This window comes from Crotalus tigris, unplaced genomic scaffold (assembly GCF_016545835.1).
Source record: "Crotalus tigris isolate CLP2741 ecotype Arizona unplaced genomic scaffold, ASM1654583v1 scf7180000018364.571795, whole genome shotgun sequence".
NCBI classification, from domain to species: Eukaryota; Metazoa; Chordata; class Lepidosauria; order Squamata; family Viperidae; genus Crotalus; species Crotalus tigris.
Window position 1 is genome coordinate 169,612 of NW_024096966.1, and position 15,454 is coordinate 185,065.

General features: G+C 36.6%; 1 protein-coding gene across 9 annotated transcripts in view; it reads left to right on the top strand.

The window, feature by feature from the left end:
* The window catches only part of SLC19A3 (solute carrier family 19 member 3), a 61,883-nt gene that overhangs the window by 17,347 nt on the left and 29,082 nt on the right, over window positions 1–15,454 (top strand). For 7 of the 9 annotated variants that reach the window (XM_039350931.1, XM_039350930.1, XM_039350935.1 and 4 more), the window contains 7 exons: window positions 286–641; window positions 4,120–4,209; window positions 5,194–5,354; window positions 6,103–6,922; window positions 8,437–8,629; window positions 9,303–9,444; window positions 10,975–14,042. In XM_039350931.1, the coding sequence (XP_039206865.1) occupies window positions 5,205–5,354; window positions 6,103–6,922; window positions 8,437–8,629; window positions 9,303–9,444; window positions 10,975–11,136 (1,467 nt within the window). In that variant the 5' untranslated portion in view covers window positions 286–641; window positions 4,120–4,209; window positions 5,194–5,204 and the 3' untranslated portion in view covers window positions 11,137–14,042. Of the gene's footprint in view, window positions 1–285; window positions 642–4,119; window positions 4,210–5,193; window positions 5,355–6,102; window positions 6,923–8,436; window positions 8,630–9,302; window positions 9,445–10,974; window positions 14,043–15,454 lie in introns of those variants that run through there. The other 2 variants (XM_039350938.1, XM_039350937.1) reach the window with 2 other exon arrangements.

Sequence of the window (15,454 nt, forward strand, 5' to 3'; positions counted from 1 at the left end):
ATTAAATAATTCAGTTGCCTTCTCCTACAATAAAATGTCATGCCTCATGCATCTGATACTTTCTGACAAGACAAATAGCAAATCCATTTTTACTCTGAATCTATTCAAATTCACAGTTGCCTTTTCTATGGGTTGCTCCATAATGGTGGATTTAAGATAGTACTCTGACAGCATTGTCTCCTTAAAAGGATGGAAGTCCTTAACTAATTAGCTTAAATAACTTAATCTATTTAAGTTGTGAACTTAAATTAGAAAACCATTGGAAGTGTTTCTGTTTTATTTAAGGGGAGGATACATAAACAGAACCACATTTTCAAGGAGGTGGCAGCTTTAAAACGTGAAAAACTGGAATAACCACCGTGAGGCAAGGACGAACTTGAAGGGAAGTGCAGCAACGTAAAGCAAGCTTTAAATTCATTAAATCAAAAAAGACAAATAATCAACAATTGGAAATATCAGGAAGACTACTACAGAAAGTCTTGTCTCAAGCTGGATATTGAAACTTGAAAACCTAAGAAATTTATTGATGAGAAGCAAGAGTAATTATTTAAAGAGAAAACTCAAAGGCCTTTTCATTTGAGGAAAGCAGAGAACATGGTTACCATTTTGCAACAACCTAAGGAAATGGAACACATAGCATGGTAAATATTTTTTTAAAAAAATATTTTACATATATCTTGCTTATGATTTGAAGCTAAACCACTGTACACAGCACTCCTATTTCTTTGCAATGACAGTTGTGAGGATACTTGGGCTGAGAGAATGACTGACTCCTCGTTAACTTCTTTTGCTGATGCTGGTTTTTAAACTAGATTTCCCTGGAGGCAGTCCAATATTTTAACCTCCATGCTATACGTTAACTCTAATGCTTCTCTGTATCTTTTCTTTCTCTTGTGCTTAAATAGTGGAATATAATCCCATTCAGCTATGTACATCAAATATTCTCCAGTACAGGAGATGGAGAATCCATCAATGGGTTTTCACTGTCTGCCTGTTCTTGAGACCAAGTAGCCAAACTTAACACGCCCCCTCTTGCTAGGAGACCCAGTCTTGACTTGGTCTCAAGATCTTGAAGACGTATCAAGGTTGGCTCTCAGGTTTAGAGATTTTCAATTCATTTAGCAGGTCAGATACCATTGTTGGATTCTCCTTGCTTTTAAATTTTATATTCCCTAATTAGTGATTCTCTTTCAAAAAAAGTTAATTTCCCCAAAAATATTTTTTCCCCAAGATGCTGGAATCAGCGCACCGTCTAATTGGCTGATTTGAGGCCTCTGTGTGTGTGTGGGGGGGAAGTACTTCTCCACTCTTTTCCCAAGGACTCTGGGGGGGGAGAAAATTTTTTTGTTTTTCCAATTCCCCGTGGGCTTTTCTGCACAACGCTCAGCGCTGCAGCCACAATCAGCCCCAGAGCCTTCTCCCTCATCCTTGACACTTCCGGAGGCCATTTTAAATGGCTTGAAAGTCTTGGCCACCATTTTGGACGGCTGAGGAGCTCAGAACTCAAACGGAGGTTTTTCCTTCACCTTTGCAATCAGTTTCTGAAAAGTTTTAACTGGAGCTCTGCTTTACCTGCACAGCGCTTTGCACTGCAGTCAGCTTACCCCCACAGATTAATGTTACCTTGCCAAGCCTCCGGAGGCCGTTTCATATGGCCCGAAAGTTGCGGCTGACATTTTGGATGGCCGACGAGCCCAAAATTCAAACGGAGGTTTCCTTGCTTTTACAATCAGTTTTCTGAGCAAAATTAGTTGGAGTCCTGCTTTTCGAGACAGGGGCTTTCATAGCAGTCCCCTAATCTATCTCAGGAAGCCTTAACAGAATTTGCTGCGGCCGCCATTTTGGGTGCGCCACGCGGTCGGCCTTGCATTGCCATCAGCCAATTTATTAGTTGAAGGCCTCAACACATTACAGGGCGTTTCCATCTGGCCTTCAGGCCATTAATTTCAGCACAGCTGAGAGACCATTCTAGCCCTGCATAGTGATTACCATTGGGCCTTATCAACTGTATCATTATTTATAGCCAATAATTAACTGACTAGGCCCAAATTCTCAAGCCACCATACTGTTTTGAAGCCTCCATTTTGAATTCACATTGCCTCTGCCAGGCCTCATCTCAGGCCCTCTGCGCCCTTCATTGGGGCTTTTTTCTGGTGCACCTTGACTGGCCACCTGAGGCCTCCAGGTGGAGGCCAGAGAGTGGCCCCAAACGTGCCTTCGGCATCTGACTCAATTGCCGTGACCAAAGCCCAGAGAGAATTTTTTTGCTGGTCAGGTGGTCAGGGGAACAGTCTTGTTACTTGTTCCAATCTCACTTCCGCCAACGGCTTGCCTGCCAGAGCTTCACCTCAGCTTCCCTGAGACTGCTCAACCAGGATGGAGGACTCCACGATGCCTCACCCCATGGGCACTATCCCTCCATCCGGTTATGGCTGCCACGATTCCTCTGAACAGGAGGCGGCAGGCAAGCCAAAATCTAAGGCCAAGACCACGCTCCCTTGAGAAAGATTCCTCCGCATCGGGTGTCCTTGCATCAAGGGGTCCTCCAACACCCGGACCCTCAGTGGTTGCAATTGAACATTTAGTGAGCGCAGCATGATGACACAAGAGTTATTCTCATCACGAGGAATCACTATGATTCAGGCCTCTCGTCGCCCGGCGACCAATTGCATTTATGATTCTACTTGGAAGAATTTTTGCCATTGGTATAGAACGCGACAATTAGATATCTACAAATTGACCATTCCTCAGATCATAGATTATCTTCTGGATGGTCTGGACAGAGGCCTGGCCCCTGTGACTATTTGCAGACAGGTGGTGGCCCTGTCAACATTACTCACTTGTGCTGAGTTCCCTTAGCTCATCATCCCAGAATACAAGTCTTCATCAAGGGTGCGTGCAACACCAGGCCTCCCGTGGTACACAGGTACCCCTCTTGGGAGTTTCCTCGCGTACTTTGCACTCTAACAAAACACTCTTTGAGCCCATGTCTACTGTTCCATTGCGGAACCTGTCTCTTAAGTTTGTGTTCTTGATCGCCATCACATTAGCCAGACGTATCTCTGAGCTGGCTGCTCTCTCGGTCAGAAATGAACTTTGTATCTTTCACAGCAATCAGGTGGTCCTTCGTCTGGACCCCGCCTTTGTGCCCAAGGTAAACTCGCTCTTACATAGAGCACAGGAAGTCATCTTGCAAAATTTTTGCCCCAATTCTTCCCATGACTTGGAGTGGCAGTGGCACACACTGGACGTCCGGAGGGCACTGTGGCATTACATGAAGTGCATAGAGCCTTTTCGTAGATCTGAGGCCCTATTTATCTCCTTTCTGTCCGGGAAAGAAGGTTTCCGCTGGCACTATTGGCAGATGGATCAGGACCTGTATCGCGGAGGCGTACCAGTTCTCTTCCCTGCTGGCTCCAAGTCATCTTACTGCCCATTCCACTCGCAGTGCTGCGACCTCTGCAGAATGGGCCACTCAGGTGTCCATCGAGGAGATTTGCAGGTCTGCGACATGGTCCTGGCCCTCCCCTTTTGTCCGCCATTACAGGATCGACCGCTTCACTGCGGCGGACGCCTCCTTTGGTAGGAGGGTCCTTCAGCAGGTGGTCTCCGGGGACACTATTCCGGCCTTATCTGTTTCCCACCCATTGGGACAGTGAGGCTTTGGTATGTCCCATTGGTGGATTCTCCATCTCCTGTACTGGAGAAGGGGCGTTGTCTTACCTGAACGCCTTTTCTCAGTACGGAGATGGAGAATCCACACCCACCCTTTAGGTCAGTTAGGCCAAATTTAAGGGTTTGAGAGCCAACACCTCATCCACCTTCAGCCACTTTCGCCCTCGTCAAGACTGGATCTCCTAGCAAGAGGGGCATGTCATGTTTGGCTACTTGGTCTCAAGAGCAGGCAGACAGTGAAAACCCATTGGTGGATTTTCCATCTCCGTACTGAGAAAAGGCGTTCAGGTAAGACAACGTGCCTTTTCCTCATCTAGAATTTCTGCTCCCCAGAAAAGTGTAGTCTCTCTTTTAAAATGTTTAACAAAGAATTTAAGTAATATTTATTTTTATTACCTATATAGTACTAAAACTCTCCTGCTTAATCTATGTGAAACTTTTAAGGTGAAATAGTGTACCAGAGGACAACAATTTTGAATCAAGGCACTTCAAATGTTTTTTGCTCACCTCTAGTCATTCTGTTTATCTGTTTAGGTAAGTAAATGTTGACTTATTATTGAAGTTTGTTTTCCACTACAGTACTTTTCTATTTCTGATATAAACTCTTCTTAGATGATCATGGAACCATCCAGCACTATGGTAAGAAAAATATAGTCAGCCAAAAATTTAAAGTTTTTGTGGGGAAGAAAGAGTATTAGATATGTTTGCTACCTTGAGTTATTTGTAAAAAAATAATAAAGCAGGATACAAATAAAATGAAAATAATGTTCATTTTTGTCATATTAGATCTTTTTCTCAAAATATGACCCAACGGGTCATAGGGTTATCTAGACTAAGTTAACTATTTATTTATTTGTACACCACATTTATTATTTTAATAAGTAACTCAAGGCAGTGCATATATCCAATGCACCTTCCTTCTCTATTTTCCCCACAACCATCCTGTGAAGTGAGTTGGATTGAGAGTGACTTGCTCAAATTGATCCAGCTGATTAAGTAACATCCTGTACCTGAACTTAAGGTTGACTGTAACATATTTTCTTTTTTTAAATTAACATTTATTTTGTAAACAATAAGCTCAGAAGAAATGTTTTCAAGTGTGAATTAACAAATAGAAGCTTCCTAAACTTTTGGCATACTATAATTTTGTAAACAATCCTTACTATCTTGCCCTGTATTGGGGGCAGCAATTTTGATTGGGGAAATAAGGAAACACTAATCAAAGAAATGTGTAATTATTCATTGGTTGTGATGTTACCCTGTGGGACATCCCACTGAAATGTATTTTTCCCCTTTCTGAACCTTGATAATAGTCTAACAAGCAGGTCAAATGAGTGCTAAAATGGGTTCTACTATGGAGCTATTTCTTTGTTTCCATGACTTTTATTATAGTTCCTCTATAATTTCCATTCTTCATCCTCTAAGAAAAACATTTCATTGTACACATTAGGAAAAGGCTTTTTAAAAAAATAAATAAAATCAAAATCTATTCTATTTGTGTGCACTTTAATATTTTAGCTGAAAGAGCCATGGACTGTTGGCAGAAAGTACATCAGAGTGGGTGGATTTTTCCAACTCTGGTCCTTTGTATTTATGGCTTCTTTACCATGATGAGGCCATCTGAACCTTTCCTCACACCTTACCTCACTGGACCTGAAAAAAATCTGACTATTGATGAGGTAGAGTGAAATATACTTTATCTGTGAGGGAATTTATTGGGTAGAAATAAGCTGGAGTTGGTGGAGGCTTTTCTGTTTTTTTTTTCCTCCCCTAGATACTGGTTGAATTGCATGCATGTTAAATCCATAATATAATTTTGTGGCCCATGATTCAGCAGCACAAATAGCTACAGATATTTTACATTTCATCAATTTTACCACTTCTCCACAAACTGCACTGGTTATTGGTATTTTTCATGTACTTCATGATTTCATGGCTGAAGGCCTTGCTAGGACCACATTTCTTCTGTTGTTTCTGCCTGATCATCTGACTTCTGATTGATTTGGCTTACTCTAATTTCCAGGCAATGTTGTCTTGTGGGATTACAGTAATGCTTAAAAGTTTTGTGAACCTTTTTGAATTTTCAATATTGTCAAGTAAATATTACCTAAAACATAAGTCCTAAATAAATCTTAGATAAAAAGAACTCAATTAAACAAATCAAAAACTTATACTAGTTTGTTTAGTTATTGAGGAACATGATCCAAAACTATGTATTAGTGTGTAGCAAAATCTCTAGGATTATCAATTCATTTGAAGGGGAAATTAGACTCTAACTAGAAAAATTAGGTGTTTCACAAACTTTTAAGCACCACTGTAGAAGACTTTCCCTGGTGGTAGCTAAACCTGCCCTGTGGAAGTGCTATTGCTACAATTGTATGCATGCTTCATAGTTCTGTTTGATAGAATTTCTCCTTTGTCTTCTAGGTAACGCAGCATATTTTTCCAGTTTGGACATACTCCTACCTGGCCCTGCTCTTCCCTGTATTTCTGATTACAGACTATGCACGTTATAAACCTATAATTATTGTACAGGGGATTAGCTTAATTGTTACTTGGCTATTACTTTTATTTGCATCTGGCATATCAGCCATGCAGCTGGCAGAGTTTATGTATGGACTTGCAACAGCCACAGAGGTTGCCTATTATGCTTACATATATAGTGTTGTCAGTGCTGATTATTATCAAAAAGTGACAGGTTACTGCAGAAGTATCACTCTGGTGGCATCCACCATGGGATCTCTGCTTGGACAGCTTTTAGTTTCTTTAGGCCAGGTACCTTATTTTTATCTCAATGTCATAACTTTAGCTTCTGTGTCTATGGCATTTATATCTTCATTTTTTCTGCCCATGCCACAAAAAAGCATGTTCTTCCATAGAAAGTCTTCCCCAGAACACTTCATTGGATCAGTAGAGAAAGTTACAGCACAAATTTCCAACCAACAAACCAATGAACAGGACAAAGAGATGACAATATCAGCAGTCAGGCCCCAGAATTTACCTGAACATGACTCATCCAAAGTTAAAACCAAGAATCATTTTCTGTCAATCCTAATGCAGTTGTGTGTGGATCTGAAGGAATGTTATGCCACCAAAAAACTTCTTTATTGGTCAATGTGGTGGACTTTAGCTACTGCAGGATTTAACCAAATTTTGAATTATGTGCAAGTACTATGGGATGATAAAGCACCTTCTCATAGTTCTGAAGTTTATAATGGAGCTGTTGAAGCCATAGCTACATTTCTGAGTAAGTAAGCTTAAAATTTATCTTATATATTATCCAACAATAAATGTTAAGTACAAGCAATTTAAACAACAAATTCATGCAAAATCCCACATGTATTCAAATATGTATACATATTTTATTTATATAAATTGTTGTTTATTTCAGTGGAGCTTATTGTAGAATATTATAATACAAGTAGTTCTTAAGTTATGACCATAATTGGAACATAACTTCTGTTGTTGAGCAGAGTGGTTGTTAAGTCAGTTGCTTCCAACTTTATTACCTTTTTTCGCTGTGATCATTAATTTTTTTTAAATATTTAATTTTTGTTATATGAACAATTTTCTCATATGATCAAAATGTGATACCAGGCACCCCAAATTTTGACCAGATTACAAAATTGTTCATAACAAAAACTACATAACCTCATATTGAAATACAATAAAGTTAAGCACAAATTAGAATGAAAATTCTTAAAAATCCTGAAGGAGATGGATGGTTAAGAAATATGAAATATATAAAAATAGATGATTATTTTCTATCAAGAATTTGTATTCTACAACCTCAAAAACTGATTCAACTTTAAAGCAGATATTACAATCAAATATAAGATGGAAAAAAATAATAAGGAATTTCTTAGAATCTGTGGGTAGAATTATACATTAAACAGGAAATGGTGTGGTCTGAAATGGATATTGCTGAATATCCATTTATCCTGAAATGGATACTGAAATTCTTAGTTGCATCAACAAAAGCAGAAATGGTACCTCTTTTTGGTTTAGTTTACATATTGTAGGCTGAATCATAGTGTCTTATTCTGATTACTACATAAAAGGATTTCAATAAATTGTATTTCTGGGAAGGGGTCACGTTTGGAGACTTCGTATCTTATAAGGAATGATTGGCAAAATTTGGGCATATTTAATTGGGATTGCAATTAAAAAACAGGTAATCATATAACCATCATACTATACCTGAATAATTATCACATAGTTCTACTCCCATTTTTATTGTTTGTCTGCAGAATAATAACAATAATAAATCTCCCAGCAATTCTAGGAATTGCTAACTTAAATTAGCTTAAATTAAATAAGCCAGCAGGCTCTAATTTCAAACTGAGAGATTTAGACTAAAGTTTAGTTTGTGGAGCAAGTCATCCAGTGACAGATTTTTTGCTGACTGTATAAATGATATTAATATAATAATACACTGATTTTATTACTGGTTGTTGCATTATTGGTATTTTAAGTTTTGTGAGAAAGTGACAAAGAAGTAAACAATACTTTAATGAGAGAATCATTATATTGAAGTTAAATGGGTGAATGATTAGACCATCAGACTTTTATTAGCCCTTCAGCCTTATTGAACTATTACTTTGGGATTCTTCAAATAGAAAAGAATGTTCCTGTTGTCTGCTTATTAAAGAAGCAATCAGGGTATCTTTACATGTTTAAATAAACAGGAAATTGTTCAAACAGTTTTCAGTACATGCTACAGTCCTGCAAAATGTGACAGATGAGTCCTTCTACTCCTAGGTTCAATAACCTCACTAGCTGTGGCATATGTGAAACTGAACTGGGATCTAACTGGAGAACTGGCACTGGGAATCTTCTCAGCCCTAGATGCTACTTCACTTATTGTTATGCATTTTATCAAGAACATCTGGGTCTGTTATGCTAGCTATTTAGTGTTCAAAGCATGTTATATGTTCCTTATAACCATAGCCACGTAAGTAACTTTCAATTACCAGTGTTAATTTGCTACTATTTATAGTACATCTAGTTGGAGTTGGGAATGGAATATTATTGGTGGCTTATTTTATGTAAGAGCACAAGCTATGGAAGAAATGGAAAATTTATTCCCCTAGCATAGTGTTTTTCAACCTTGGCAATTTTAAGATGTGAATTCCCCAGCCAGCATATTGCACTAGATATGGAGAAGTTTCCCTTAAATGACCCTTAAAATTGACACCTAAGAGGACTGAATTTACTAGATTTTTATTTTTTATTATGCCAAAAATAGTTTTATCATCCTTTATTTTTAAACGCTTAGTTCCTCTTTATAATAAGGGATTGTCTAAAGCAGTGTTTCTCAATCTCAGCAATGTATCCTTAGCAATCTTAGTACACCTCTGCTATTGCATCTTAATGAGCCAGGTAGGTTAAGCAATTACTCATAATTGCATTGTGCTGTGTGGGTATAATTTTACATTGCATTTGTAAAATTCACTTATATTCTCCAAATTTTGCCCCAGTATTTTGCAGTATTTCAATAAGTTACTAATATTATCTTGCAGAAATCATGTAGTTATACTCTTCCAAATTCTCATATACAGGCAAATTAACTGAAACTTCATCTCTCAAAACCTTGTTCAACATTCTAACCAAAGTTTGTATTTTAGATTCCAGATTGCTATCAACCTCAGCATGGAACGCTATGCCTTGATGTTTGGCTTCAACAACTTTGTTGCACTGCTAATTCAAACTATACTGACTGTTATTGTAGTTGATTCAAAAGGTCTGGGCCTGGATATTGGGACTCAGGTAAGTTGGACAGGTAATACGGGCACTGTTACCGAATTAATATTTCTGAAAACTTTCAATCTTTTCAGAGACCACCTTCTGAAGTGAATGGACTTGGAAATTTAAAACTAAATAGGGACAGATAGCCTTATGCAGCCAGGAACTGTACTTGTGTTTTGGAATGTTGATATTACTACAAAAACTAAGCCTATCAGTTAACAGATTAATTTTTAATTTCTTACTAAAAACAAGTGCATTATTACTCAGTTGTAAATCCTCACAAAGATTGAATAACCATAACAAAAACTAAATATGAGAAGGCAGAATAAAATTATTCTGATGGAACTACAGGCCATCCCTGGGTTAAAAATGCGATCCATTCCTAAGTCTGTCTTTAAGTTAAATTTGTATGTAAGTCAGAACTCCTACTTATGAACAGACTGCCTATTAAACCACTGAAAATAGGCTGTATATTAAAAATGCACAGCTTCATGAACACATAATGTGGCTTCAGTGGTTCTTTAGCTTGAGGAAAGAGACTGCTATCCACCATTTTTAGTAATAGACAGCCCATTCATAAATATAAGTTGTTTGTAAGTGGCACAGTCTTAACATGGGGACTGCCTGTAATTGGAACCAGGAACTCTGTTGCTAACTGCTGCAGCTATAAAGCACAACATATGAATGTCATTTGTGACCTCTTGCTACCTTCCTCATTGATTTTGCTTATCAGAAGCCTCAGTGAAGTTTGCAAATGACATCACATGATTGTGGGATGCTGTGACATAATTGTAAGCCAGTTGCCAAGCACCCAGATTGCAATTACGAGACCACAGGGATGTTACAATCAATAAAATAAGGGCCTGTCTTAAGTCTCCCTTGTACAGTTGCTGAATGAGTGGACTTTAATGAAGGACTGCCTGTAAATGCAAAGAGCTGCTTAAATATTGCAAGAAGATGACTTGTAGAGTTCTGGAAAAGGATAAATATGAAATTCTAGACCTTGGGTTGGTCACTGTTTTTTAGGTAACAATTTTTATTTTAAGGAATGCATTGCTTATCATTTGAAGAAGGCACTATAACAGAAGGCATGTTTGTTGTATGCTCTGATAGTAAATTAGTTCTCTGTCCAAACACAAACCTGTGTATAAGACATTTCTGTAGCCTTTGGATTATGCTATGCTTTTTTCATGCCATTTTTAAATGATTTTGACCCTTTAAAATATTGATCTGAACTTTCATTTCTTGCCAATGCATATCACTTGATGTTCATTTTATAAATATTTAATGAAGAAACCTTTTGGTTTGTATTCAAGAGATTATACCAGTTTAGCTATTCACATCAATGTACATTCAGGAATCTCACATGGTTCGCAAAGACATTTGCTTAAGGTTATTACTATAGCCAAGGTTCCTGGGCTTCATTTTCTGACATTTAAAAAATGCTAGACATAATACTAATAAGCAAAATGGTTGAAAAATATTAAAATATAATAATAGTTGGGGTTTTTCTAGGGAAAATAGCTTGATTCTTACTCTGCTTTATTGCAGTTCTTAATATATGGAAGCTACTTTGCAGTGATAGCTGGGATTTTTCTAAGCAGAAGCATTTACATTATAATCTCAACAAAATGTGAAAAGGAAAACCCTGCAGAAAATCTTGAAATGAAAGCACAATGGCAGAATACAGAGATTCATAGCACAAGGATGTAGCACCTTAAACAAAAGTTGCCTTGAAGCCAAATTGAACGATCTTTTATTTGAACAAATCAGTTCCTCAGTGACTTTAAGTCACATTTGCACATAAAATTAACTTGTATATTCTCATGTGATTTTAAATTCCTAGGTTATGACATAACTATATTAAAAGATCAGAATTCTCAAGGTGCCCAACCAATTACATTTGAAATAGAAGGAAATGTTGGTTACATGTAATTGATTGATTAGTCATTTGTAATTGCCATTAAAATAGTTCTTTATACTACCATTTAATTAATGAAAATTGAAAGTATTTTCCCTACATCTAGAGATCTATGCTGCTGCTAATTGTTTCTGGCTTCAGTTGTAAGTTCTTGGTATAACTTTTATAGTCCTCCAGTTATAGGAGAACTATAACTCCCATTGACAATTTTGGCTCAAACTATTCAGATCTGTTATTCAGTGAGAATTGGAGAGCTACAGATTTAGCTGTAGCTAAATGGATGAAAACTTGACTATCTGAAATGTTGCCTCATTACACAACTGACTGAGGCAAGGGATTTTAAAGATACCTCCAGCTGTGGACATTTTATGGAGCATGAAGTATAACTCAGTGTTGTGTCCTCAACTATGGGCTATATTCCCTCATGGATTTTTACTGGTCCCCACTCTTGTGAGGATACATGTCCAGTCTAGGTTTTTGATGAATTAATGTTTTCATTGTTTTATAGTTATTGTTTCAAATATATTAATTTCTCATTTTAAGTTTTGCAGAGAACTTTGTTCAATAGGGATGTGCAGTTGCTTTGAATGGTTCATAGCTGAACAGAAAAAATCATTTTGGAGTTTTTGGTCTATAGAATGAAAGAAGCTATTTTGATCTGGATAAAACTACAACACGATTGCCCTAAAAATGAAGTGTTCAGAGAAGAATAAGGGAAAGTCCAAGATAGGGGATGGAAAGGGTTGCTTGATATTTGCATCTGTGTCAATAGTGCTCTTGATGGAAGGCAACAGCAAAAGTTGAAAGGGAAAATGCCAGCTCCTCACATGGCAGGGAAGGTCAGCACAATGCCAGTGCCATACACAACCCATTCTCACCTCTTTTTCAGCAGGCAGACACCAAGAAGCACTGAGGAGAGGGAAGGCAATAAAAATCAGAAGCGCACAGCTAGGGTATTTGCTGCACTAGGAATTGCAGCAATATCCTTGTTAGGAATAGGCATGTGGACAATGGCTGAGGAAAGCAAGGAAGAATGCTATGTTGGGAACTTCAGAGATAACACTGCAGAACTTCTAGAGCAGGGTGTCGAACTGCCGGCTGGTTGCATAATGCCCTGGCAATGCAAAAAAAGTTGCGATATGTCACATCACATGGCACGGCGAGTTTGATACCCGTGTTCTAAAGTGTGATGGCATGTTTGGAGTTCAAAACAGAACAGATTTTGTTCCATGTTCAGTCCTACCATTAGCTTAAGCCTTAAAACTTTTAAATAAAGATGGTAATAAAAAAGTCATTTCAGTGGAATAGATTGCCTCTTTGTGCATGTGTGATTTAAAGTCAGGATTATTTTGTATGCATGTACTATGCTCAGAAAAAATGGAAATGTATTTATTTGTATCCCGCCTTTATTATTTTTGCTCAGTTAAGTGTTTTACAATAGCATTGTAATTCTGTTAAATTCTTAGTGGCTGGATAAGTGCACTGTGCTTATGGGTCACCCTTGAGAATAATCTGAACATGTGGCTGGCCCTGGATCAAGCAGCTTGTATGGCGAGCAGTGCCTCTCAGGGCCCACAGAACCCTCATGGTGAAACTGACAAAAACTAATGTTTATATACATTGTGTTACTGAGCCTTTTCAACCTATTAGATGCTAGGAAAAATAATTAGAATGAAGGTTTATGTAGGGATTCACTTTTGGGCTCCTTTGTGCTTCATCTTTAGCATCACCCTGAAGGTTTGCTATTGATCAAACTGATATTCTCAAGAGCTGTCATTATTTTCAGACCATCCATTTCTTGTTCCCATTATTCTTTTCATATTCTTCTCTAGTAATAAATAGGCTACTTTACGCCTAACCTCTTTAATAGATTACACAGCCATTCACTGGCTATGTAGTTTTCTTATATATTTTTTAAAAGCACCAAACTGTAGAATATTTTCTATGAATTGCAGGATATGTGTGCATAGAAAAAACTAAAGATACCCTCACAGAAACAATTTTACTATTGGTTATTTCTGAGCCTACTTCAAGATGCTTCTAAATGTATATAAAGCCTTACAGAGCTTAGGACAAAGTTTACAGGATATCTTACTTAGTCTAATTACCTGATCAGTCTCAGATCATTGAGCATTTTTTGTTACTCCGTCCATGGATATAGTAAATTCATCCATAGTAAATTCTGCTTTTATAATTTCCTTGTTCTGGAATAAACTGCCACCAGAAATGAAACTATTCCCTCTCATTTAAACTGGTAGGGGGAGGCAGCTCAAAACATGCTTGTTTATACATGGTTTTTCATTATTTTGTTTCAAATATTTTAAATAGTTTAGATTTTTAATAATGTTGTAAAGTTTGTTTATTATTATGTAGTTTTAATGTGTATTTGCTAATTACCTTGGCACAAAATATTCAAAATAAATTAAAATAAAATAAAATAAAATAATGGCATTATTTTATTATAAACATCAGGAAGAAGAATCTTTGAAGTGCTGGGAAAAAGTCACCCATTATAAAAGATGGTGCGAAAATTAAAGTTTATAGATTATTGTACTTTTTTGTCGTACTGGGACATGATGCAATCTACAGTATTAAGAAATAGTAAATATTATATAATGAATTTTCTACTTGTAATTTGCTTTCTCAATAGACATCAGTATTTTTTAATTTTATGATAATAAAAACATTTAAAACACGGTATGTTCTCATATGGACTGATTCAAATACAAACCTAATACATAATGATCTGTTAAAATAGATGGAATCCTAAATAAGGGCTGCACTTTTCCTTTTTCAAATTACTTTGCAAGAATTGATTATTTATTTACTTAATTGGTTTATATTATACAACTACCAGCTTATATAACTGACTCTGGGTGGTATAGAATAAAATAGATTTTAAAATAATAGAAAATAGAAAATGTTGTTGGCAATATAGAAAGCAAGGGGGAAAATAGATATTTAATCCTTGCAGACATATTGATCTTTATGTCTGAAAAATAAAAACTCAAAATTATTCAAAACTGGGGAATTAACCTCAACATAAAATAAGAAATCCTCACTGAACTCTACAGAATTTATACTACATTGCATAATATTTCATAAAGGTTATATAAAACCTAAAGCTAATAATAAAATGTATGCATCTGGAGAAAACATAGGATTTGAAAGTATGTTTAAAACAACAGAATCCACTAAGGGATTTAAAATAACACATGGGGAATAGTGAGAGCATGCCACTATTTCAGGAGATAAACTCCAAATTATATAGAAAAAAGATTCTTCCACTACGTTGAAAATGAGTTTTCACCATAGTGTAGATCATTTCCTAAGTATGAAAAAAGATACTCTCACTAAATCACTTGAACCATGGATAATAAGGGTTTTTTTTCCAGCTAAATTTCTGCATTTCTTTAAAACACCCCCAAATTTCTTACCTCACATTGAAATGTATTTAAGTAGCCATTCAGATAAAATCTTCAATAAGACACAGTTGATTTTTAAAAACTGGGCACACAGTACTGGAAATGCAAGATTTCCAGTGGCAAAGTAAAGCCCAATTAAAACTTAATTAATACAATTGCCCAGAATATCAGAACAGGGGGCTTTTAAAAAAAATTGCCTCCAATATTTAAATATTATCTAAATATAGCATAGAATATAGAATATAGGATTTCCGAAAAACTCATCTGATGCAACAGCCAAAATTATATTAGTAGATTTTTTTTGCAAAAATTCTTTGTGCCCATTAAGATGTGCATCCATGTTTGATTCCAATTGGCTGGACATGTTTTACTAGGGAGCTCAATGAGGATGAGTATTGTACTGTTATCTCCATTTATTCATCTGCCACTGTAAATTCCAGGATTCTCTCTATCGAACAGTACTATGCCAATTGGTGCTTGCAGTTACATGCTGCAAGGCTGCTTTATTCATAATACACACATATTGAATTTCAATTTTAAAAAAACAGTTGTTCAATGTAAATATTACTCAGAGAACGAAAATAATTTCTAGAAAAAGCATAGAAAAGTCTTTTGTTATCATCTGAAACAAAAATTCAACATGAGGATTATATTAAGTTCAACAGTAAAAATTCCACCTTATCCT